This window comes from Canis lupus, chromosome 21, assembly GCF_011100685.1.
Source record: "Canis lupus familiaris isolate Mischka breed German Shepherd chromosome 21, alternate assembly UU_Cfam_GSD_1.0, whole genome shotgun sequence".
Lineage (NCBI taxonomy): Eukaryota > Metazoa > Chordata > Mammalia > Carnivora > Canidae > Canis > Canis lupus.
Window position 1 is genome coordinate 30,570,374 of NC_049242.1, and position 26,417 is coordinate 30,596,790.

General features: G+C 35.8%; 1 protein-coding gene across 1 annotated transcript; it reads left to right on the forward strand.

Annotated features, from left to right (window-relative positions):
• Nucleotides 1–18,862: 18,862 nt before the first annotated feature.
• Nucleotides 18,863–19,786, forward strand: OR2D37 (olfactory receptor family 2 subfamily D member 37). Its single transcript, NM_001389097.1, has one exon. The coding sequence runs from the start codon at nt 18,863–18,865 to the stop codon at nt 19,784–19,786; it is 924 nt and encodes a 307-aa protein (NP_001376026.1).
• Nucleotides 19,787–26,417: the final 6,631 nt, after the last annotated feature.

Consider the following 26,417-nt stretch of genomic DNA (forward strand, 5'->3'; position numbering starts at 1 on the left):
TGTTCAGGCCCTTAGAGACTTTAGGTTTGTGTTTTTGACAAATGGTTGGCAAGGTTTAGGATAGAGAAATATTTTGAGTTTCTAGGAATAAAAATTCATTGAAAACTGCCAAGTAGGATTTGGATCTTCAGGCTGCAGATTTCACCATACTATACTCAGCCCTTGACCCCTTTACCAGTGACTTTGCTGTTTTATGTTTATCTCAGCCCAGCAGGTAAGAATAGGAAATTGTCCACGGGACTACATCTCTTCAGGAACTTTCACAATGTTGTGAAGAATTAATTGGTCTTTCCTATTCAATACCATCTTTCCTTTTTTTGGTGTGTGTGGTGGGAGAGGCATTTATCTTTAACTCTCCTTGCAAGAATGTGGTACAGAAATTCTGCTCCAAAATGTCTGCAGGGATCAGATTCTGTACACAGAGATAAAATTAGAATTTTTACCCTAAAATCTCTAGGGTAATAGCCTTCGCATTGACTTCAGTTTCTAACAGCTGGACCCTGGCAGACATTTCTCTGCCTTTTGCTGACTCTGTTCTCATCACCTTGAACTTTTCCCATTGCTACAGGCAGAAGGCTACATGGAAACCTGGTATTTTGATTTTGAAAATTTCTAAATCTAGAAATTGAGATGAATATGACAGCTTTTGAGGATTTCTGTTACTGTAACACCCAATACCTTGCTTTTTCATCTCTGTCACAGTATTCATCCTTGTCTCTTATCTCAAGCAGAAGGTAAAGTATTTGGTTTATTTATTTATTTATTATTTTTAGTATTTGGCCAATTTATTATCTTTGCTTCTTCTGGAGCTTAAGGTAGGGAGGTAAAGAGCCCATTATTTCTGCAATTTTACCTACTCCCAAGCCCAGGTGAACATGCCTTATTTTTCCTGCTGGTCATCTGTGGGTATCCATGCTAATAGATATCATTTTTATTATTAACTCATGCTTTGCTATTCCTGATTGTATAAGTGTTTGTGTTTGGGAATATAACTTAAAAATATATAAATTTGTGTGATAAAATGTGCATAGGATATACACTTATTGATTTGTTAAATAGGTATTTATGGAAAAACTTGGGGCACCTGGGTGACCTAGTGGTTGAGTGTCTGCCTTTGGCTCAGGTTGTGATCCTGGGGTCCTGGGATCAAGTCCTGCATCAGACTCCCCATAGGGAGCCTGCTTCTCCCTCTGCCTATGTCTCTGCTTCTCTCTGCCTGTCTCTCATGAATAAATAAATAAAATTTTTTTTAAAGAATGAAAAACTTACCTGTGTCAAAGAGATGGGGATAAAAATCACTGATGATCTTTGTCTTTTAAGAATTCATAAAATAGAAAAAAACAGTATTGAAAATAAATATACTTATATGATAGAAAATATGTGTTAATAGTAGTAGGTGTAAAACCTAGATAATCAGAGAGATGGAAAATAACAACTCAGCTTAGTGGACTTCTTGAAAACTCAGGTGAAGAAGTGACATTGAGTAAAGTACTAAGGGTGACTAGGAGTTTATCTAGCTGATAAAGCAGAAGTGAACTTCCACAGAGGAAATGACAAAGGCCAAAGGCACAGGTTCATGTACCTTAGGGTATGGAAGGAGCATGAGTTAAGAGTTAGGAAGTGGGGAAAGATGGCCTTGCGGACATTTGCAGTCAGGCAGAGTTGCTGTAGAATTTGTTCATGTGTTTGGACTTCAGTTTATAAACAATGAATAGTCATTGAATTGGTTTAATGGGAGTTGGAAATGATACAATTATCATTTCCTAAGGATTATTCTATTATTCTATTTTTTGAAAGAACCATATAGCAGGCAGAGAGATCATAGAGGTATAAGAAATAGAAAGTATAGGGTCAGAAAATAGGTTGGTGATAACTGAGAATGGAGAGGAGAAGAGAGATTTGAGATCTGAGATACAATCTCATGACTATATAAACTGTCCAATAGGTAGAAAGGAAAGGAAGGAAGAGAAAGTAGCTCCCCTTTCCAAACTTAGTTGTCTTAGTATTTGTGTCAGCATAAGAAAGAAAGGGTGTATTATGAGGAAAATAAATTATGGAAAAAACAGAGGAGTATAATAGTTTCAATTTTGGTTGTGCTGAATTGAAATTTAAATGATAAAACGTAAAAAAAAAGATAAAATGTGTGTAGAGTGGTCCATATGTGTGCATTAAGTTATACATATTTGTTATTATTATAGATAACTAAAATGTATCATGTAGAAAATAATTACTGTGTTTATAGAAATTATTTACATTTAATTCTCACAGCAAATGGATAAACTGGATACTTATATCCTCATCTGATAGATGTGGAAACTAAGGCTTATACATTTAATTTCTTACTCAAGATGATCTATATATTAATTCATAGAGCTCAGATTCAAAACAAGATGTCTGTCCTCAAAACTTATGCTATCATCATCATCATCATCATCATCATTACCATCATTTCTATTATATACATAAGGGCATTGTCAGCGAGGTCCACTAAGATGTTTGATATGTGAATCAGAACTTTGAAAAAAAAAGCCTCAGTTGCTTACAGAGATTTAGAATTCATCAACAATTGAAAGATAGTTGAAGTCAGAAGAGATAAGGTCATTCAGAGAGAATGTGGAGACTCAGAAAGTGAAAAGAGGAAAATGTCAATTAAATGATGAGCAGAAGGAAAAAGAAGATAAAGGAAGAGATGTGGGGGGGCGGGGAAGGAGTAAGAGAAGGCAAGGGAGAAAACATCTTTAAGAGAATCTATAAAAAAATAAAAAATAAAAATAATTAAAAAAAAGAGAGAAAAAGAGCATCTATAGTTTTAATTATGACTGAGGGGTCAAGTAAGCTAAACAAAAGCTCAATTAATATGTTTGGTCATCGAAAGCGCCCTTTGAGGGCAGCCCTGTTGGCGCAGTGGTTTAGCGCCGCCTGCAGCCCAGGGCGTGATCCTGGAGACCTTGGATCGAGTCCCACGTCAGGCTCTCTGCATGGAGCCTGCTTCTCCCTCTGCCTGTGTCTCTGCCTCTCTCTCTCTGTCTCTATGAATAAATAAATAAAATCTTAAAAAAAAAAGAATTCCTATCCTAACAGGTAGGAAAATATTCTTCAAAAAAAAAAAAAAGCTCCCTTTGAATGGTACAGAGTAGATTCATTGAAAAGATGAAAAACACATTATATGGAGATGCTTAGAGTGAAGGGGAATATGACAAATATATTTATTCTTTATTAGCAGGAAAAGCAATGTAGCAGATAGGAAAGATAAAGGGGAAAAAGAAGTTATAATTGTTAGAGAAATAACCAGAGAAGTAGTATGTGGAGTTGAGCACAAGGGAATACCCTTATAATAGTGAAGACAACTCTTTTTTTTTTTTTTTTAAGACAATTCTTCCCTATGAAGAAAGGATGGATTACTTCAGGTTTGTAGGCATGTGTGTTTGGAGAGGTGCGTGGTTGAACTTATTTATGTTGAGGCTTTTAATTTCTCTGGTATGATCAGAAAGACAAAATCCTGAGAGTGATGAGATGGAACTGGGTTGGGTTAGGGTAGGGACTAGAAAAGAATAATGTTTCCTCAGCTAGAGAAGGGATATCGGAAAGACACAAGGAAAAAATAAAGAGAGGAGGCCAGTGTTTGCAGAAGAAACTTTTGTATTTGTTGTAATTATTCTCTAGTTAATCTTAGTGGCTGGAATATATATGAGGCAAAATCAAATATTAAATGACTTCAAGTTCAGGAAGTTAGATTTGAAAGAACCAAATTGTTTCCATACAAATTTTAGGATTATTTGTTCTGGCTCTGTCAGAATGTCGATGGTATTTTGATAGGAATTTCATTGAATGTGGAGATTGCTCTGGATAGCATAGAGATTCTTCACCATATTTATTCTTCCAATCCATAAGTATGGAATGTTTTTCCATTTCTTTTTGTCTTCCTCAAATTCTTTCATAAGTGTTCTGTAGTTTTTAGAGTACAGATCCTTTTCCTCTTTGGTTAGGTTGATTCCTAGGTATCTTATGGTTTGTGGTGCAATTGTAAATGGGATCGATTCCTTAATTTCTCTTTCTCCTGTCTTCTTGTTAGTGTATAGAAATGCAACTGATTTCTATGCATTGATTTTATATCCTGCTACATTTCTGAATTCCTATATGAGTTCTAGCAATTTTGGGGTGGAGTCCTTTGGGCTTTCCACATAAAGTATGTCTCAGTGAAGAGTTAGAGTTTGACTTCTTTGTTAATTTGAATATCTTTTATTTCTTTTTGTTGTCTGGTTGCTGAGGCTAGGACTTCTAGTGCTATGTTGAACAGCAATGGTGAGAGTGGACATCCCTGTTGTATTCCTGACTTAGGGGAAAAATCTGTCAGTTCTTTCCCATTGAGAATGATATTCACTGTGGCTTTTTGTAGATGACTTTTATGGTATTGAGGTATGTTCCCTCTATCCCTATACTGTGGAGAGTTTTAATCAAGAAAGGATGCTGTAAAAAAAAGGAAAGGATGCTGTATTTTGTCAAATGCTTTCTCTGCATCAATCTGGAGGATCATATGGTTCTTGTTCTTTCTTTTATTAATGCTATATGCAAATCACACTGAATGATTTGTGAATGTTGAACCACCCTTGCAGCCCAGGATTAGATCCCACTTGGTTTTGGTACATAATTCTTTTAATGTACTGCTGGATACTATTGGCTAGTATCCTGATGAGAACTTTGGGATCCATATTCATCAGGGATATTCGTTTATAATTCTCCTTTTTGATCGGGTCTTTGTCTTTGTCGGGTTTGGGGATCAAGATAATGCTGGCCCCATAGAACAAGTTTGGAAATTTCCTTTCCATTTCTAGTTTTTGAAACAGCTTCAGGGCCTGAGTGGCTCAGTGATTGAGCATCTGCCTTCAGCTCAGGGTGTCATCCTGGACCTTGGAATTGAGTCTTACATAGGGCTCTCTGCAGGAAGCCTGCTTCTCCCTCTGCCTGTCTCTGACTCTCTCTGTGTCTCTCATGAATAAATAAATAAATAAATCTTAAAAAAGAAATAGCTTCAGAATAATAGATATTATTTCTTCTTAAAATGTTTGGTAGAACTCCCTGGGAAGCCATCTGGCCATGGACTCTTGTTTTTTTTGGGAGGTTTTTGATGACTGCTTCAATTTCCTTGCTGGTTGACAGTCCGTTCAGGTTTTCTATTTCTTCCTGTTTCAGCTTTAGTAGTTTATATGTTTCCAGGAATGCATCCATTTCTTCCAACTTGCATTTTTCACAGAGCTGGAATAAATAATCCTAAAATTTGTATGGAACCAGAAAAGACCCTGAATAGCCAGAGGAACGCTGAAAAAGAAAACCAAAGCTGGTGGCATCACAATTCCAGACTTCATGCTCTATTACAAACCTGTAATCATGAAGATAATATGGTACTGACACAAAAAACAAATAGATAAATGAAACAGAATAGAGAACCTAGAAATGAACCCTCAACTCTGTGGCCAACTAATCTTCGGCAAAGCAGGAAAGACTATCAATGGAAAAAAGACAGTCTCTTTAACAAATGGTGCTGGGAAAATTAGACAGCGATATGCAGAAGAATGAAACTGGACCTTTAAACTGTACACAAAGATAAACTCAAAATGGATGAAGGACCTAAACATGAGATGAGAATCCATCAAAATCCTAAAGGAGAACATAAGTAGCAACCTCTCTGACCTCAGCTGCTGCAACTTCTTGCTAGACACATTTTCAAAGGCAAGGGAAACAAAAGCAAAAATAAACTATTGGGACTTCATCAAGATTAAAAGCTATTGCAAAGCAAAGGAAACAGTCTACAAAACCAAAATTCAACCTACAGAATGGGAAGAAGATATTTGCAAATGACATATCAGATAAAGGGCTAGTATCCAAGATGTATAAAGAAGTGATCAAACTCAACACCCAAAAACAAATATTCTAGTTAAGAAAAGGGCAGAAGACACGAACAGACATTTCTCCAAAGTAGACACACACGACCAAAAGACACATGAAAAAATGCTCCCCATTACTTGGCATCAGGGAACTACAAATCAAAATTACAGTGAGATACCACCTCACAGCAATCAGAATGGCTAAAATTAACATGACAGGAAACAAGAAATGTTGACAAGGATGTGGAGAAAGGGGAACCCTCTTACACTTGGTGGGAATGCAAGCTAGTGCAGCCACTCTGGAGAACAGTATGGAGTTTCCTCAAGCAGTTATAAATAGAGCTACCCTGTAATCCAGCAATTGCACTATTAGGTATTTACCCCAAAGAGACAAATGTAGTGATCCAAAAGGGGCACCTGCACCCCAATGTTCATGGCAGCAATGTCCACCATAGCCAAATTGTGGATAGAGCCAAAATGGCTATTGACAGAGGAATGGATAAAGATGTGAGATATGTATATATATACAAATATAAATGGAATATTACTTAGTCATCAGAAAGGACAAATACTTATCATTTGCATCAATGTGGATAGAACTGGAGGGTATTATGCTGAGTGAAATAGTTCAATTGGAGAAAGACAATTATCATAAGGTTTCACTCATTTGTGGAATATAAGAAACTGTGCAGAATATCATAGGGGAAGGGAGGGAAAACTGAATGAGAAATCACCAGAGAGGGAGGAAAACCATGAAAGACTCTTAACTACAGGAAACAAACTAAAGGTTGCTGGAGGGGAGGTGGGTGAGGGTTGGGGTAATTTGGTGATGGGCACTAAGTTGGGCACATAATGTGATGAGCACTGGATGTTATACATAACTGATAAATTATTGAATACTACATATGAAACTAAGTATGTACTGTATTTTGGTTAACTGAATTTAAATTAAAAAAAAAAAGAGTAGAACCAAATAAAAAACCAAACAGAAAAGAGTTTTGAGGAGTGTCAAACTGCCAGTAATCCTAACCAACTAACTTACCAACTAATTAGAATGTAGTCAAGAAAAGTGTCATATTTGATGAGTAGCAAGTTAGGAAGATTTAGAAAAGGCAGTTTCAGTAGAGTCATGGTAAAAATGGTAAAGTGGTAAAAAGGGAAAAATGGATGAAAAATTTCAGCATGAATATATTTGATAATGAAAGAAGACAGAGTGATTGGAACATTTGACATGTAATGAAAAAAATGTAGTCAGTGGCTAGAAAGGGTAGCAGCACTAAAGAAAGTCTGTGTGTGTGTGTGCGTGCATGCGCACATGCACATGCATATATTTTAATATAGAGGATAATATATTTGAAGTAAAATAAATGGAGGAAAAAAGATAAATATAACAAAAGAATGCCAACTTGTATTGATATCTCTGAATGACAACAAATAAGCTTCCTGCTTTTGCTATTAATTCTTTAAAAGTAATGTGGACTTATTGAAGACTACATCAGAAACTAAGGATGTACTATATGTTGTCTAATTGAATTTAAACTAAAAAAATGAAAAAATAAAAGTAAAGTGGACTTATTCTTCAACTATGTGGTCATTTAATCTTCAACAAAGCAGAAAAGAATATCCAATGGGGAAAAAGACAGTCTCTCTACAAATGTTGGAAAAAGTGGACGGCAACATGCAGAAGAATGAAAACTGGACCATTTTCTTTCACCATACAAAAAATACATTTGAAATGAATTGATGACCTAAATTAAGAACTGAAACCATGAGAAACTTAGAGGAGAACACCATCAGTAAACTTTTTGACATCAGCCATAGCAACGTCTTAGTAGATATGTCTCCTGAGACAAGAGAAGCAAAAGCAAAAATAAACTAGTGTGACTTCATAAAAATAAAAAGCTTCTACACAGCAAGGAAAACAATCAACAAAACTAAAAGGCAACCTATGTAATAGGAGAAGATATTTGCAAATTACATATCTGATAAAGGGTTAGTATCCAAAAATCTATAAAGAACTTATGAAACTTAACATCCAAATAATCCAGTTGAAAAGTGGGCAGAAGACATGAATAGACATTTTTCCGGTAGAGGCATACAGATGTCCAACAGACACATGAAAAGATGCCCAACATCACTCATCATCAGGGAAATACAAATCAACACTACAATGAGATATTAGCTCACACCAGTCAGAATGACTAAAATCAACAACACAAGAAACAACAGATGTTGGTGAGGATGTGGGGAAAGGAGAACCCTCCTGCACTGTTGGTGAGAATCCAAACTGGTGCAGCTACTCTGGAAAACAGAATGCAAGTTCCTCAAAAGTTAAAAATAGAACTACCCTATGACCTAGCAGTGCCATTACTAGGTATTTACCCAAAGAATACAAAAATAATAATTCAAAGGGATACATGTACTCAAATATTTATAGCAGCATTATCTACAACAGCCAGACTATAAAACAGCCCAAGTGTCCATCGACAGATGAATGGGTAAAGAAGATATATATAAGAAGATTATACACACACACACACACACACACACACACCATGGGATATTACTCAGCTATCAAAAAGAGTTAAATATTGCCATTTGCAACAACATGGATGGGGCTATAGAAGTCAGTCAGAGAAAGACAAATACCAGATGATCTCACTCACATGTGGCATGTAAGAAACAAAACAAATGAGTATAGGGAAAGAAAAGAAAGAGAGAGAGAGGCAAACTAAGAAACAGACTCAACTACAGGGAACAAACTGATGGTTCCTAAAGGGGATATGGATGGGGGTGGATTAAATAGGTGATAGGGATTAAGGAGTGCACTTGTGATGAGCACCAGGTGTTGTATGGAAGTTTTGAAATGGTAAATTTACACCTGAAACTAATATTACACTGTATATTAACTAATTGGAATTTAAATAGAAAGTTAAAAAAATTAAAGTAATGTGGATTTCCTGAGGAATTTGATTCTAGAATATGACTTGATGATTATTTGTTGAATGAATAGAGCAATGAATAATACCTATTTTCTTTATGGCTAGTGGATTTGGTGTCATAGTTTCTTCTTATTCCAAGACCAAAACAGAATTCTTTTATTTACTCTTAAAGTTTTATATTTTGTCTTTGTTTTTTTTGACAATTACTCCATCTGTAATATATTTTATCTATATTATGAGGTAGTGATGTAAATTTTATTTTTATGAAAGAACAGTAAAATACAGATATTTATTTAATAATCTTTCCTTTCTCAACTGAATTGAAATACCAACATAGTTATTTATTATGTACTCTTATCCATTAATATGACTTATGATTTTAATGCGATTCTTGATATAGAACCATCCTTGCATTCATGAAATACAACCCACTTTGTAATGATGTATTATTTTCTTAATGTGGTATTGTTTTCACTCATTAATATTTTTCAACAATAACAGTATTTGTAATTATTTTCTATAAATTCAGTCTTTATAGATTTGGGATGGTTTCCTTTTAAAAAATATGCAAGGATAATTAAGTAAAATTTCTGTAATGGATGGTTTTGTTTTTGTTTGGGTGAAGTGGAGAGAGATTGTATGCCATTTGATTTTTAGTCCTCTTTTGTCTTACAGATACCCTAAATTTTCTGCTTTTACTTCTTTATCCTTTTCCTGATTCCCAAGGTTGCTTCTCTCCTAGAAATCATGCCTTTCCAAGACTGTTACTTTGAATCACACGCATTTTTAAACTCTTTCCTGTGGTAAGTGCTCTGATCTTTCAGGTTTGTGTGTGTGTGTGTGTGTGTGTGTGTGTGTGGGGGGGTGTTTCTATTGAAAAAGGACTTTCTCTTTCACGTGAGGATTATAGATCAGTCTTGATTTTTCTATTAGCATCTCTTTTCTTTTTTCCACTCAATTTTCATTGAACTGTTATAGCTTTCTGAAAATATTTATATTAGGAATATGAGAAATAGTTTTCTGGGATCTAGTGGGATTTTTTCCTCCCTAATTCAGGTAATTTAAAGCTTAGGCATTGTCTGTCTTCTAGTTATAAGTTTGTGATTTTTATATAGTTTAATTATTTTTATTGTTTTTATTTATTTCCATCAAAAGATATGAGATTGAAATTTACACAGCCATCATTTAGCTTCACATTGTCACATTTCTTAAACATATAACTTGATGTTTTTTAATCAATTTTGAAAAATTCTCAACTATTACCTCTTAAATATTCCTTTCAACCTATTTTCTCTTTTCTCTCCCTCTGAGACTTCACTTATACTTGGTGGACTTTTTTCCCACATATTCCACATGTCTCATTTTTATTTCTTATCTTTTGTCTTTCTATCCTTCGATCTGGATATTTTCTTCTGTTCACCTTCCTGTTCACTGGTCCTATCTTGTCCACATCTAATATGCTGTTAAACCATCTTTTGTCTTCTCATTTTAGTAATTTTATTTTTTAGATTTAAAAATTCTTTATTTTTTCAAAATGTTTTTAATTCTCTGATTAAATTATTTAACCTCTTATCTAATATAAATATTTTTTTAACTGACAGTATTTGAAAGATTATATCTGATAACACAAATATTTGGATTTCCCATGTTGGCTCATGTTATTTATCTCCCTCATTCTCTCCGTATCCTTCACTTTCTTCCTTTCTTCTTCACTTCTCCCTCTCCCTTTATCTTCATCTTTTCTTTTAAGAAGTAGTTCCAGTTTTCATATTTTATTTTGCTTAGTCTAGCACATTGTGCATGGAATTTAAAAAGCTAATTTGAGATTCTGAATATGTTACTTTCTCCAAGAGACAGTTTATTTTGCTTTTGTCAGGGATCTAGGAAAAGAGAAGACGTCTTATGCAAATCAGATTGCGTTGATTAAATTAGATGGTTCATTTATTTCCATTTCACTCTCCATTCTAAAGGTATAGCTCTTCATGTATCCCAAGTAAAATGTGGGAGTATTTATTGGTTCACATTTGGTAAGCCTTAAGCTCTGATTTTTACTTCCCTCACCCCCACTATTTTAAGACTGCTGAAAAATTTTCCTCAACTTTTCAGCTCTTCAGGCCCCAGTTTCTGTTGAGTTTATCAGACTCTTAGCTACTTCTTTAGAATCCACAAATGCTTCATGGGAAAAAATAATGCTGACTGTCAGCTCCACCATACTGTGCTTCTTCTTGCCCAAGATTTTTGTCTCATGGATTTATAATTGTTTTCAGTGGAAATGTTGGTCTAAAATAGGTATCCAACAATTATTAGAATTGGAAAACCAACTAGGGGTGGTGGAAGGGGAGGTGGGCAGGGGGTGGGGTTGACTGGGTGACAGGCACTGAGGTGGGCACTTGACGGGATGAGCACTGGGTGTTATTCTATGTTGACAAATTGAACACCAATCAAAATAAATTTATAATAAAAAAGAATTGGAAATCTATATTTGTGTTTTTATATTCCTCAATTGATGTTATTATTTGCCTCTTATCCCTTAAAGTTCAAAAATACCTATGTTCCTTGGTAAAACTACATAGGTATCATATATTTCTCATTAATATACTTCTATTTGTCATTTGTTATTATATTTGCAATTTTTGCATCCATAATTGAAGGTGAAATTTTTGTCACTGTATATGTTCTCTTTACCAGACTTTTGCATTTGAATTTGACATGTATTATAAAATAAAATAGAAAATATAGAGCTGAATTAGATATTTGATAGTTATGTTTTTAATATCATTTTTCCTATGCTCAGAATTTGCCGATGTTTTGTGGATCCATATTTTTGTAGAGAATATGATTCTATGCTATATTAGATTTTATCTTAGTACCTTTGGTGGGAATGCCTATTGCAAAGAAACTTTATTTTTATTTTTAGATGTGGGCGAGAAAGCATGTATCCAGGGCACCTTGGTGGCTCAGTTGGTTAATTATCTGCCTTCAGCTCAGGTCATGATCCCAGGGTCCTGGGATAGAGCCCTGCATCCAGCTTCTTCCTCAGTGAGGAGACTGCATCTCCCTCTTCTCATTGCTGGTGCTCTCTGTCACTATCTCTGTCTCTGTCTCTGTCTCTCATATAAATAAGTAAAATCTTTTTTTTTTTTAAGAGAGCATGTAGCCCTCATAACTGAGGATGGGTGTGACAATGATAAGGACTATGTGGAAAGCTGTAAAGAAACATCTTGAGTGTCTGGATAGAACCTCACGTGATTTTAGGTAAATAAAATCTATACATTGTCATTGTTTTTATAAGTATTTTGTAGAAACTCTTTTTTGTAAGCATGCTGGGTTTATTTTTACTTACAAATAACACATTCTAATAATAATTTGATATCAAAAGTGGGGTTTTGAAAGTAGCAGTAAAATATAGAATTAACTGAGTCAAGTAGATGGGGTGGAGGAAAGAAAGAACTCACTCTTATTGCTAAGTTAGGATTTTTTTTTTAAGTTTAGCTATTAGTATAACTACTTTGCCTCATGTATCTGGGGATTATATTCTAAGTCTATTTACTGAGGCTACTAAATTATGGGAAATGTTAGAAAAATACACTATGTTGAATTGTGTTGGTAACATTTTATAATTTTCATGAAGATCTTTTCTCTCCTCCTCTGTTCTTTTCTTCTTCCCTTCCTCCCCCCTCCTCTTTCTTCTTCTCCTTCTCCTCCACTTTCTCCTTCTCTTTTTCTTCTTCTTCTCTTCATTCTCCTCTTCCTCTTTCTATTCTTTTTAAGATTTTGAATCCAGAAATTTTAAAGAAATAATATAAAATCTTAAACCACAGTTAATTCATTTAGGTAATATATTGTGGTTCAATTATCTTAAAAGAGTGCTCTTTTCTAAGACAACATAATTATACTTCCCAAATGTTATTTTTAAAAATAAACTTATATATTAAAGCATAACAGATCTGCAGAGAAGTACACAACTTATATGTGTATGGCCCAGTGAATTTTCATATCATAAGCATAGCCATGTGATCAGCATCCATCTTAAGAAAGAAAATTATCAGCATCCTTGAAAGTCATTCCTTGTCTTTTCTCATCCCTACACACCTTTAAGGTAACTACTTTATGAGATAGTTTATTTTCTTTAAAGCATATACAAAGATAAAAGGGAAGAAAACATTAAAGAGAATCTGGTAGTTGGTACACATAACTCTATGCTAGTTGCCAGAACTTGACCTAGACTGAATTAATTTCTCCTTACCTCACCTCCACTGCTAAAATGAGAGGTCCTTTTTTTTTTTAAAAAATATATTTATTTATTTATTTATTTATTTATTTATTTATTTATTTATTCATTCATGAGAGACACAGACACAGAGGGGGGCTGCTGAGACACAGGCAGAGGGAGAAGCAGGCTTCATGCAGAAAGCCCAATGTGGGACTCAATCCCGGGACTCCAGGATCACTACCTGAGCTGGAGGCAGATGCTTAACCACAGAGCCACCCAGGCCTCCCTAAAATGAAAAGTCCTAATCTGGCTGAATATCAACTTTTGGCAGCAGTCTTGGTTAAATATGTTTTGACTTTCCTTTTTTTTTTTTTTTTTTAATTTGAGCAAGGCAGTAACACTGGAAGCTTTTTGTAATCATCTTAAGATCATAAGTGGGGAACCCTGGGTGGCGCAGCGGTTTGGCCCAGGGCGCGATCCTGGAGACCCGGGATCGGATCCCAGGTCGGGCTCCCGGTGCATGGAGCCTGCTTCTCTCTCTCTGCCTGTGTTTCTGCCTCTCTCTCTCTCTCTCTCTCTCTCTGTGACTATCATAAATAAATAAAAATTTAAAAAAGAAAAAAAGATCATAAGTGGAGTCTTTCTCAAGATAAGGGTGACACTTAGAATAACAGAATTCACATCGGGCTCCTGGTGCATGGAGCCTGCTTCTCCCTCTGCCTGTGTCTCTGCCTCTCTCTCTCTCTCTGTGACTATCATAAATAAATAAAAAAAAAATTAAAAAAAATGAAAGAAAGAAAACTCAGGCTTCTTGTCATATTAAACCACTGGATAAATAATATTCTGAATCTAGCCCTTATCAGTTACAAAAGCAATAGATTTCAAAAAGTTTGAGATGGATTTTGTTACTTGAAACTGTCAACATCCTATTTTTTTTATCCCCTATATAATTTAAATATTAAGAATTATCTATAAGCACCTGGGTGACTTAGTTAAATGTCTGCCTTCCACTCAGGTCTTGACCTCAGGGTCCTGGGATCCAGCCCCATGTGGTGGACTCACTGCTCAGCAGGGAATCTGCTTCTCCTCTCCCTCTGCCCTTCCCCTCCCCAGTTTGTGCTCTTTTTTTCTCTCAAATAAATAAATAATAAAATAGTTATCTATTCCTTGATGTTTATATAGAATACATCTGTAAAACTATATGTGCCAGAGCCTTATCAATTATGAATATTTAAAAGCCAGTATAGTATTTCCTATGGTTTTCAGTCTCTTTATATTATTGCTTTTAAAAAAATTGGTAACTCAGAACTTTTTAAATATTGTTTTTTTGTGGGATGCCTGGGTGGCTTAGTGGTTGAGCATCTGCCTTCAGCTCAGGGCGAGATCCTGGGGTTCTAGGATCGAGTCCCACATTGGGCTCCCTGTGAGGAGTCTGCTTTTTCCCTCTGCCTATGTCTCTGCCTTCTCTCTGTGTCTCTCATAAATAAATAAATAAAATCTTTAAAAAATTGTTTTTTGCCTCTAGAAATTCAACATTTTTTCTAAATGAGTACATATATTCTCTTATAATTTTTAAACCACTCTCTATTAACAGATATATGAGCTGTTCTTGTTATGTTTTTTTCTACTTTACCAAGCTCTTAGAATCTAATATCAGTAATTAATTAGCAATTTGATATCATTGAAGCAAAGACACTTCTAAGGAAAACAGGAAGGATATTGGGACAAACATAAGGTAGGCTTTAAATAAATATTCATCTAGAGTATTTGGAGTTTATTTAATTGGATATAGGAAACCATTTACTTTGGAGGAGTCATCAGTGGAGTACAAGATGTATTTGATTCTAGGGTGTGAAAACAAGTTAGAAGGGTATTGAAGTGATACAAGCAGAATTGAATGACATACTAGACTAGCCAGAATGACAATGGCAATGAAAAGTTAGAGATTTGAGAGATGACTAAAAAGATGAACTTGATGATTGATCAACTTGAGGGAACAAGAGGATAAAAGAAGTCAAAGCTGATTTTATATTTTTTTGGTCATGATGCGTAGGTAAAAATGGCAGTGGTATTTCCAGGAATGGGGTCCCTTAAGTTAATAATTATTTATGGAGTAAAATTAAATTCCAAATATGTTGATTTTGAGGCAGAAGCAAAACATTCTATTGCAAATATTGCAGTGATGTGCATGGAGCTAGACTATGTTAAGTGAAATAAGTCGGTTTGAGAAAGACAAATAACATATGACTCATATGTGGAATTTAAGAAACAAAACAGAGGAACATAGGAGAAGGGGAAATAAAAAGAGAGAGAGAAGTAAATCATAAAACACTCTTAAATATAGAGAACAAACTGAGGGTCGATGGAGACAGGTGGGCAGGGAATGGGCTAAATGGACGATGGGCATTAAGGAAGGCACTTGTGATGTGCAGTATGTGTTATATATAAGTGACGAATCACTAAATTCTATACCTGAAACCAATTTTACCATATATGTTAACTAACTAGGATTTATATAAAAACTTGAAAAAATATCCAGAAGAAAATTGAAAATGTAGAATTCAAGCTTAGAAATAGTGGTCAGTTGTCAGATAACCTTTGAGGCAGTCTAGATATAAGTGATAGTTGAGCCAAAGGACTTAAATCAGATCCGTAAAGAATAATATATAAAGAAGAAGAGCAGCAAACCAACTTTCAGGAATTCTAAGATATTGCAGATATTTGCACTCATGCTGCTTAGCCTCCTGTCCACTTGATTCCACACTACGGAAAGGTAGCATATTTGTTTCTTTTCTGTGTAATACGATTAGCCTCTGCCTTACATTTTCCCAAATCTTAATTCAGTGGTGCATTCCATTTATGCCTTGTTCTGTGGACTCAGACAGAGTCTGGTTCCAGACTGTCTCTCTAAAAATAGAATCTGTACTCCTATTCAGAAGGACAATATCAGATTTGGGTTCTAGAATTAGATTACCTGGGACTGAATCGTGATTCAATAATTTACTAGCTCTGTAGCCTTGAAAGTTTTTTATATATATTCACTTAACCTTAGAACCCATATTTATAAAATGGGACTAGTAGTAGTCTACCTCTTTAAGTCTCTTCTGAGGGGTAAGTAAGTTAATAAATATTAAATGCTTATAAGGGTGCCTGAAGCATGTTAAGTGGCATGTATGTAAGCTTTTTAGTCTGTGTTGTTATTATTATGATTACATTAATGGTGGTGGTAGTAGTAGTAGTCATAGTATGCTCTGCTACCCAATGTACAAGATCTTATACATGATACCTAGGTTCCTTTATCTCTTACTAAATATTCTACATTATACATATAATCTAGTAATCTGAGTGCTAATGATAAATTTAGGGCAACATATAGTCAGCAGTAGCACCAGAATCAAATTGACTTTTGTACCATGTTTGCCCTGCTAGCAGATCTGCTACATGCCCCTTAAATCTGGTTGGTTGTTCTACTTGAATTTTGAATACTCTCTTTTATTACAAATATCCTCCTTAAACTTAAAAAGTGTAGCTGGGGCCTTACTACAAGGCTTAGTTCTTTTCAGTTTATTTTCTAACTAAAAGTGGTGTGAAAACCTTCACTTCAGCTTATTTTAGGACCATGCCATTTATGAACATGTTTGGAATTGAGGATAATTTCCTTTGTCTCTTGAGCATTGCACCAAGATTTCTCTGTGCCAAGATTTCTCTGTGCCAAGTTCATCTACATGATCGGATTTTTCAGTGCTATAGCTGGAATTATGACTGAAATAAGATTGAAGATGTAAAAGCTCAGATGCTAGAACAAAACTCTAGGGCTTTAGATTCCAATTCTGACAATTGATATCTGAGTGACTAGTAGTTACTGAGCATGTCTACCCTTAATTCCCCCAGCTGTAAAATAGAGATTGAAAATACTTCCTCAAAGGAGAGAAAATGAGTGAAAACATCAGTGAGGGTGACAAAACATGAGAGACACCTAGCTCTGGGAAATGAGCAAGGGGTAGTGGAAGGGGAGGTGGGCAGGGATTGGGGTGACTGGGTGATGGGCACTGAGGGAGCGCTTGACAGGATGAACACTGGATGTTATGGTGTATGTTGGCAAATTGAACTCCAATACAAAAAAAATTAAAAAAAAGAAAATATTTCCTCATAGGAATATTATGACGATTAAATAAGCTAACACAGATAAAGCATTTAGAACTGTGCCAGACATGTAGTAAGCACTCAGTAAGTGTTAGTCATTATCATCAGGCACAGCTGAGACTCCCTGGTTGAAGAAGGCAGCCTTCTTCATTTTGCCTTTATCAAGTCTCCATCTCAGGAGACTTTTCTTAGTATAGGTTCCTGAAAGCACAGCCTAAGAAAAGAACTTTGGCGCAGATAGCTTATTTGACAAGTGATTCCAGAAGTGGTGTAAGGAAGCAGTAAGACAAGATACAATTAAACACCAATGAAGTTGGATTGATGAAGTTGTTACTCTAGGCCAGGCATTCTCTATGGGGACAAAACAGATGCCAAAGTTCTTAGAAGAGAGAAATCTTAAATATACCAATGGTTTGCAGCCCTCTAGAGAGTTGCAGTATATAAATAGATGCACAATATACCTGTGCTGTTAAAATTTCATGAGGATTGATGATTAAGAAAACAATTCTGAAAAAGCTGCTTAGGGGATATAATAGTAATAGTAATAGTAATAGTAATAGTAATAATCAATAGTAACAAACATGGTATAGACAATGGGGACTTAACTCCCTAGAGCTCAACGTGTAAGAAGCATACAGAGTGCCTCCCAGAAATATTTGGTGCCTTTATTCATTAGTTTCCATTGCCCTCTGGTGAAAGATTGCCCCTGGGCATTGACTTGGTCATACTTCCAACATCTTGGGGAGAATGCCAAAAGACAGGCAGGAGGTCCTTAAAGTAGAATGTCAGCAGTGCCAAGCAAGTCAGAATTGTCCACTTCAGCTGACATGGAGGTCAGAGATAAGCTGAGATTGGGTGTTATGGAGCTGTAAAATTCACTAATATCCAGTTCAGAAGTTCAAGCTCCTGCTTAGTACTGGCTTTTTGTTGTTGTTGTTGTTGTTGATGTTGAACAGGGCACTGGACACTCAATGTTATGTTACATTTATGAATGTCAAATTTTTTCATGTACCTTTTCCTCTTTGTCATGTGACATATTTGTACCAGGGACAGGATTATGATCCATGGATATAAATTTTTATTCTCTTTGTTTATCCTGTTTGGATTGATACTTAAGAAGCCTCTTTAAAAATACTATTGAAAAAACCAAGAACTAGTAGGTACAACTTATCTGTTGATCCTCTAGCCATATTTGAACCTCCTACTCTATTATAAACAAATTTGTCATTGATCTCTATGTTTTGATTTTGAATTACAAAAGCAAAAGTGTTTTTTATTGATTAAACAAGCTCACTTCATTCTCAGACTGCTAATCCAGGTAAATAGAAAATATTTATTGAGAAGAAAAAAATTAAATTGAACCAAAGACAATTCCTTTGAAAACTTAATAGTAATTTAGCAATATGTAAATACATTGACATCAAATTGGTTGAGAAGCCATATCGAGTATGATACTCAGCCTTACTGAATGGATCAAGCAAGGAAAAAGTGCGCTTAAAAACTATGTAATAACGATATGCACCTTAATACTAACTGGCACACCTACTGGGAAGCATCTGAGAGCTGTTAGTCTAACAAGGTGCACTGTTTATTATTGCACTCGTTTATAAAGTTTGTGAAAATTGAACATTCAGAATGCATGTGTTTTCTTTCTGATAACAGGTAAACAGGAATAAACATCAATGGGAGAAGGAAACCAAACTACTGTGGCTGAATTTATCTTGCTGGGTCTTTCACAGGATCCAAAGATCCAGATCTTGCTGTTCTGTGTTTTCCTGATCATTTACCTCCTCTCTATGTTTGGAAACCTGCTCATAATAATCCTTATTCAGACTGACTCTCGACTTCACACTCCCATGTACTTCTTCCTCAAAAACTTGTCCTTTGCTGACCTCTGTTTCTCTACAAGCATTGTGCCTCAGATGTTGGTCCACTTCCTTGTAAAAAGGAAAAGCATTTCCTTTGCTGGATGCTCACTACAGATCATTGTCTTCCTTCTTGCAGGGTGTACAGAGTGTGCACTTCTGGCAGTGATGTCTTATGACCGCTATGTGGCTGTCTGCAAGCCCCTGCATTATTCCACTGTCATGACCCAAAAAGTTTGTGTCCAGTTTGCTATAGTGTCTTGGGTCAGTGGGGCATTTGTATGTTCAGTGGACAGTGCATTTACACTGTGTCTCCCTTACCAGGGACAGAATGTAATTAGTCATTATTTTTGTGAACCTCCTGCACTCCTGAAGCTGGCTTCAGCAGACACCTACAAGGCTGAGATGGCCCTCTTTTCAATGGGTGTCATTATCCTCTTAGCACCTCTCTCCCTCATCCTTGTCTCCTACTGGCATATTATCTCCACAGTGATTCAGATGCAGTCTGTAGAAGGGAGGCTCAAGGTCTTCTCTACTTGTGGCTCCCATCTCACTGTTGTGGTTCTCTACTATGGGTCTGGGATATTTGCCTATATGAGACCGAATTCCAAGACAATGAATGAAAAGGATCAGGTCATCTCTGTGTTCTATTCAGTTATGACTTCCATGTTGAACCCCATCATTTACAGCTTGAGGAACAAGGATGTGAAGGGGGCTCTCAGGAACCTGTTTAGAAGATAGTCTACCTTCAGAGACAGTGATTTTTGACATTTTCCTTAAGTACTTGGAAGATTGTGATTGACAACAATATCTCTACTATCTTTATCCTTTCTTGCTCTCACTTTATATGCCTCAGTTGATTTTCTTCTCCACAAATATTCATTAAATGCCTATTCTGTGCAAGCACTGTCTCCAGAACATCACAATATGAGTAAAACTTTGTGCCTTCCTTAAAAGGTTTCATTACCTCTGGGACAAGAGACAGCCATGCTCTGTCCTAAGGGGAGGTTGCACTCTTTCATTGTCCAATGGTCTCTTTCTGCCATTTAGTCCCTGGGGGAAATATTTTCCTAGCAGAGTACACTCACCCTTAAAATGTTGGACCAAGAAAAAAAAAACTGATTGATCTCCCTGAACCTATTTCTAGCATCCTTTACCCACTAAATGAGCTGGGAAGTCCAAGTTGTCACCTATGGGCTTGCTGAGGTTCTGTTTCCACATCCTGACTCAATCAACGGTAACTGTTAAAAGGCCAGCATTCAAATCAGACATAAGGTATCTTATGGGATCTGTGGAATTCTACCCATAGATGGACTACCTCCAGTTGCCTTATTTCTAATTAAGTGATGGAACACTATAGTGTTTCTGTAACTCTCAAGTCCTTGCTCCAATGAATTTAACTGTACTGCATCATTACTCTTTCTAAAGCATTCATTTCTTCTTTCTCTTTTCTCTGTCCTCCATTTTTTGGTGGATGATTTTATGCATAGCATGTGCAGGTGTGAAAGAGTAGGCAAGTATGTACAATTGTCTGTGTGGATAAGTGTCTGTTGTCTGTGACAAGTAAGCTTGACCATGTAGAATTCTTTACCAATAGTATTGAATCTGGTTGCTTCTCCGCCCTTTGCTAAGTACTACTTTATCTTAGGCCAATTTCATATGTCAATTAATTGTTTTCCATACCCTCCTCATCTCTGTAGCTGTCTGCAATCTCTCATACCAATCAGTTTGAGAGTGCTTTCAAATTTATCATTCTTTGTTTTAGAGGAAGTGGAGAGGATAGATAAATTCAACCTCAGAAAATAAAATTAAATGTTTCCTTTTCGGATTATGTATGGAATAATTCAAGAGGTATTAAAAAACAAATAAATCACATGTATTTCCTCCTCCAGGAATAAGACTGGCCAACATTTCAATTTTATCCTCTCAGAATTCTCTCTCTCTCTCTCTCTCTCTTTCTTTCTCAAGAGGGCATGCAGTGGTGATAAGATTATACAAATTTATATTGCTTCATGTACATGAGGAACTTTAACATCTCATTGCTTTGAATGGTGTTTCTTTTTCCTTATGTATTTCACCAACCCCTAGTGAAAGGAATCTGAATAAAATTGCTACAAATCTTCTTCTTAGTGGATATGGACCTATAGAAGGCTGTCAGCCCAAGAAGCTTGGAGGACAATAGCATAATATTTAAATCAATTATAGAAACTTTTGGGTTTGTTGATAGGAATAAGAACTCCAAAACATTATTATACGATTTGGTACTGAAAGTGATTGGTATGAACAACCACCGAAATATTTTTGGATAGGAAAAATTAATCACTTAATTGGGGTGAGATTGGCAAATGGGGGGTAGATGTAAAGAAGGGAAAGAGAGAAAAGAGAAAGTAAAAGGCATAAGGCCAAGATCAAGATATTAATAAGTTTGGTTTCTCTTGAGTCCTCTCTACTTGGTTTGCATATGGCTGCCTTCTCTCTGTGTCCTCACAGGGCCTTTCTTCCATGTGCATGTACCCCAAAAGTCTCTTTGTGTGTCTAAATTTCCTTTTCTAATAAAGATGCCACTCAGATTAGACTAGGGCCCACCATGAGCAAATTTAACTTAATCACCTCTTTAAAAGCCCTATCTCTTTTAGCTGGTCACATAGGACTCCTCCTTACCAGTTTACCTGCCCCCCAACTCCCTGCCGTTGGGAGGTCACCTAAACCTACCAGGAAGTTCTATTGGCCTGAGTCACCTTTATCAAGAGTCTTAGCTAATTCTCTCCTATAGGATTCATATATGGCTAAGTGGAGTCATGCTTAATCCTATTTTGTTAAGTTCTGGGAGCATGGAATGCTGTCTCTTCTCTTCAACTAGGGAAACTATGCCAATCCGTAATTGACCTTTAGATTTTTTAATTTGTGAAGAAAGTACTTGTTCTAACATTCATCAAATTCCAAATGAGACACATGAAGTTCTCCAGTAGTACTTTTGAAGTTCTTGTCCCTTAAGGTGAGGGGAAGCACCTTATTTTCTCATGGATGGAAGAGTAAACGACTACCCTGAAAAATATCTTCAGGATATTCTTCTCCACCAGTTTCCAACTAACTCTCTTTCATACCCTAGAAAGGCTTAAGATTTAATGACTATAAATCATTTACTGATCACCTCCATGTAAGTAAGTCCTCCCTAATGTTTAGAATTTGGACGTACATGGCAAATATGGTCTTATTTTTTATTTCAAATAATATTTCTATTCCATTGCATTAGTGTAGATGCAGTATCTACCTGAAGTTCCAGGAAATTCAGTCAAGTAGTACAATTTAAAAACAATAATATACCATGTTATATTTACTTATTCTCCATTAGACTCATCATTCAACCATTTTTTATTTTTCTTTTTTTTATTGGAGTTCAATTTGCCAACATACAGCATAACACCCAGTGCTCATCCCATCAAGTTCCCCCTCAGTGCCCATCACCCAGTCACCCCCACCCCCCACCCACCTCCCTTTCCACCACCGCTTGTTCATTTCCCAGAGTTAGGAGTCTCTCATGTTCTGTCTCCCTCTCTGATATTTCCCACTCATTTTCTCTCCTTTCCCCTTTATTCCCTTTCACTATTTTTTATATTCCCCAAATGAATGAGACCATATAATGTTTGTCCTTCTCTGATTGGCTTATTTCACTCAGCATAATACCCTCCAGTTCCATCCACGTCAAAGCAAATGTTGGGTATTTGTCGTTTCTAATGGCTGAGTAATATTCCATTGTATACATAGACCACATCTTCTTTATCCATTCATCTTTCGATGGACACCGAGTCTCCTTCCACAGTTTGGCTATTGTGGACATTGCTGCTATAAACATCAGGATGCAGGTGTCCCAGTGTTTCACTGCATCTGTATCTTTGGGGTAAATCCCCAGCAGTGCAATTGCTGGGTTGTAGGGCAGATCTATTTTTAACTCTTTGAGGAACCTCCACACAGTTTTCCAGAGTGGCTGCACCAGTTGACATTCCGACCAACAGTGCAAGAGGGTTCCCCTTTCTCCACATCCTCTCCAACATTTGTTGTTTCCTGCCTTGTTAATTTTCCCCATTCTCACTGGTGTGAGGTGGTATCTCATTTTTAAAATCTCTTCATCATTTTTACATTCTAGTAAACTTAAGACTATACCTCTGAATACTCATTTATCTTAAATATTATTGTCTTATGATATAGCAATTAGGGCAATGCCCTCTACATATCCTTTGACCCTTATCATTTCAGAGCAGCTTGACTTCCAAGAGCCATTATCTGCATCTTTTGCATTGGGACTTTCTTTGGCTGGTATGTCAATTCATGCATAGAGGGCCGGAATGGCCCAGGGAATTAATGTTCCCTGCAGCAAACAGGCCTTAATTGATGATTGATGAGAGTTGGTGTACAAATCACCCAGATCCCTCACACCTTAGGAGTGATATGCCTCTGAGACACTTGTTATACTCTCATTCTCAGAGTTCCCAAGGAGAATTAAGATCCTGTTGCCCACAGTAACTTGATGACAGAAACTTTATTTGCTCTTTTGCTTTTCTGTTCCACTTCACCATCCTACTAATTTTTCTTGAAATCACTTCGTAAATAAACTCTTTTTCACTCACATCTTTGCTCAGGTTCAACTTCTGAGGGATCTCATTGTTTATAATTATGTTTTCCTTGCTACAAATTGTCTCAAATGCATACTATCTGCCTAATCCATTGATGTTCATTGAAAAATGTGTCCTTTGGGGATCTGAGTGAGGGAGGTAGAAATGGAGGGAGGGAGAAACTGGGGAAAGCTCTGACTTGGACTAGCTTCTGTACCATTAGGTGATATTTTTCCATTTTTCTGGTTCAGGGAGTCTTTTTTAGTCAGGAATTAGTTGTAAATAAAACTTAGTCTAAATTCTTTGGATATGTCAAATTTTAAGTTTCCAAATTTAAAGTAAAACTTATTTTTAAATATATTCTTTGTTAAATTATACAGTTGGTGGACATTTCATCTAAATATTGTTCTAAAACCTTTGTTATCTCTAGTTTACTGACCTGAAGTCAATTTTAAAAAATACTTATATTTTCATGGATATTTATTTATTTATTTATTTAATGACTTACTTAGTGATATCCAGATCAAATATTTAACAACAATAACAGAAGGTAAAGGTATTATGTAGAGATGAAATTGGATTATAGATCATTGTTACTATTTACTGTTATTTTAAAATTTTACATTTTTACTATTCAAGTATAGTTGACATACAATGTCAGTTGACATACAATGTCTTTTTTATGGCAAAAAAGAGGCTATTTAGAGATATGGTTTAAAAATGAAAGAAAAACATAGTAATCCAACAATTCTATAGATTACTCAGTATTCACCACAATACGTATATTCACCATCTGTTACCATAAAATGTTATTAAAATATTATTGACTATATTCTCTATGCTATACTTTTCATCTCCCGGACTTATTATACAACTGAAAGTCTGTACCTCTTAATTTCTTTACCTATTCCCTGTGTACCCCCCCAACTCCCAACTCCTCTGAATCAGTTTGTTCTCTGTATTTATGTTTCTGTTTTTTTGTTTGTTCATCTGTTTTGATTTTTAGATTCCATATACAGATCATAGGGTATTTGTCTTGTTCTTGTCTGACATATTTCACTTAGCAGAATACCCTCTAGGTCTATCCATGTTGTTGCAAATGGCAAGATATCATTCCTTTTTATGGCTGAATAATATTTTATTTTATATATGTCAAATATTTTTTATCCATTCATTTATGGATGGACACTTGGATTGCTTCTATTATCTTAGCTATTATAAATAGTGTTGCAATAAAAAAGAAACATATATGTCTGTTCAGGTTAGTGTTTTCATTTATTTGGATCAATAACCCTACTGGAATTACTGGATCATATGATATTTCTATTTTTAATTTTTTGAGAAACCTCCATACTGTTTTCCATAGTGGTTGTACCCATTTTCATTCCCACCAATAGTGCATGAGGGTTCTCTTTCTCCACATCCTCACCAATTACTTGTTATTTCTTGTCATTTTGATACTGGACCTTTTTTTTTTAATTTTTATTTATTTATTTATGATAGTCACAGAGAGAGAGGCAGAGACACAGGCAGAGGGAGAAGCAGGCTCCATGCACTGGGAGCCCGATGTGGGATTTGATCCCGGGTCTCCAGGATCGCGCCCTGGGCCAAAGGCAGGTGCCAAACCGCTGCGCCACCCAGGGATCCCTGATACTGGACCTTTTGACAAATGTGAGGTGATATCTTTTTGTGGTATTTTTCTGATAATTTGTGATAATAACCATCTTTTCATGTGTCTGTTGGCTCTCTGTATGTCTTCTTGTGAAAAATGTCAAACACAGCTGGAGGTATCACAATCCTAGACTTCAAGATATACTACAAAGATGTAGTAACCAAAGCAGTATGGTTCTGGCACAAAAATAAACACATAGATCAATGAAACAGAATAGAGAGCTTAGAAATAAACCCATGTGATTAATCTATGACAAATGAGGCATGAATATACAATGGGGAAAAGATAATCTTTTCATTTAATGGTGCTGGGAAAACTGGGTAGCTATATGCAAAAGAATGAAACTGGACCACTTTCTTTTACCAAACACAGAAATACACTCAAAATGGATTAGAGACTTAAATGTGAGACCTGGCCATAAAACTCTTAAAACATAGGCACTAATCTCTTGGACATCAGCCTGAGCAACATATTTATGGATATGTCTCCTCAGGCAAAGGAAACAAAAGCAAAAATAGATATTGGGACTACAAAATAAAAAGCTTCTTCACCGTGGCAGAAACTATCAACAAAACAAAAAGGTAACCTGGTGAATAGGAGAAGATACTTGCAGATGATATATTCAATAGGGGGTAATATAAAATATATATAAAGAACTTATACAGCTCAAGAGCAAAAAAGCAAACAATCCAATTAAAAAGTGGGTAGAAACCTGAATAGACATTTTTTCATGGATCATTTAGTTGGAATTTGAGAGCAGCTGTGATAGAAATTTTCATTCATTCACTCATTTATTAATTTAGTAAACATTTATTGAGTACCAACCATGTGCAGTTACCATGCTAGAAGCTAGAAATGTGATTGGGAATAAAACAGGCTTAGTTCTTGTCCTTCTGAACTTTATATGCTAATGTAGTATGCTACCAGATTAACCCTGAGCTCAGAAGGAAAAAGAAACTACTCATGTTAGTATGGAACAGAAAAAGCTTTAGTCTTTTTGCACCAAAGAAGGAGGAATATTGGGATTTAGTGAGTTTAAAACACACCCAGTAAGACAAAATAATACATACTACTGGATTTTGCAAAGAGG